The 579-nt window shown below is 40.1% G+C and overlaps 1 protein-coding gene across 1 annotated transcript in view; it reads left to right on the top strand.

Moving 5' to 3' along the window:
• LOC137653010 (uncharacterized) overlaps positions 1-579 on the top strand; it is a 1,344-nt gene extending 765 nt beyond the window's left edge. The window contains exon 1 of the mRNA XM_068386436.1: positions 1-579. This exon is cut by the window's left edge and continues 765 nt beyond it. Coding sequence (XP_068242537.1) covers positions 1-579 — 579 coding nt within the window.

Below are 579 nucleotides of genomic sequence, written 5' to 3'. Positions count from 1 at the left end.
GAGCTGATGCAGGCTCGTGCTGATGATCACAAAAAAAGTCAAGGACACCAAAGTCTAATAGAAGAGCTGCAGGAGGAGATTTCTAAAGCTCTACTACAAAATAATGAGCTAAAGGAGGCAGTATTCACTATTACAAAGAAGAACGAAGGTCTTCGAGAACAACTGGAGAACAAAAATAAACGAGAAAAAAATTTGAACGGTAAAATCGTTCGAATGACCAACTTAGAAGATCAAATGAAGAAAGAATTGTCAGCAGCGAAGGACGTCATCTCTTCACTGAAGAAGGAACTTCAGAAGAGAGAATTGGAACACGTTAAAAAAGAAGAAGGAATGGGTGACGTTGAAACGTGTGGAAATGCAGCAGATGCTGATGATAAAGTAGTCGTTGTGAAGGAAGAAAAACAAGAAGGGGAAGGACCTACAAGGAAACTTTTGGTAAAGAAACCAAAGAAGAAGAAACTAAAACGGAACCAGTTCTCTTGGGCCCCCCTTGGTTCAATAGGGGTCCCGGTTTTGGAAACTGCCGAAAATAAGGTTCATAACGAACCAACTCAAGAGGAGAACATCCAAAATAATTAA

Source organism: Palaemon carinicauda, chromosome 1 (genome assembly GCF_036898095.1).
Source record: "Palaemon carinicauda isolate YSFRI2023 chromosome 1, ASM3689809v2, whole genome shotgun sequence".
NCBI lineage: Eukaryota > Metazoa > Arthropoda > Malacostraca > Decapoda > Palaemonidae > Palaemon > Palaemon carinicauda.
The sequence above is the reverse complement of the archived record's forward strand: the minus strand, read 5'-3'. Positions and strand labels throughout refer to the sequence as shown.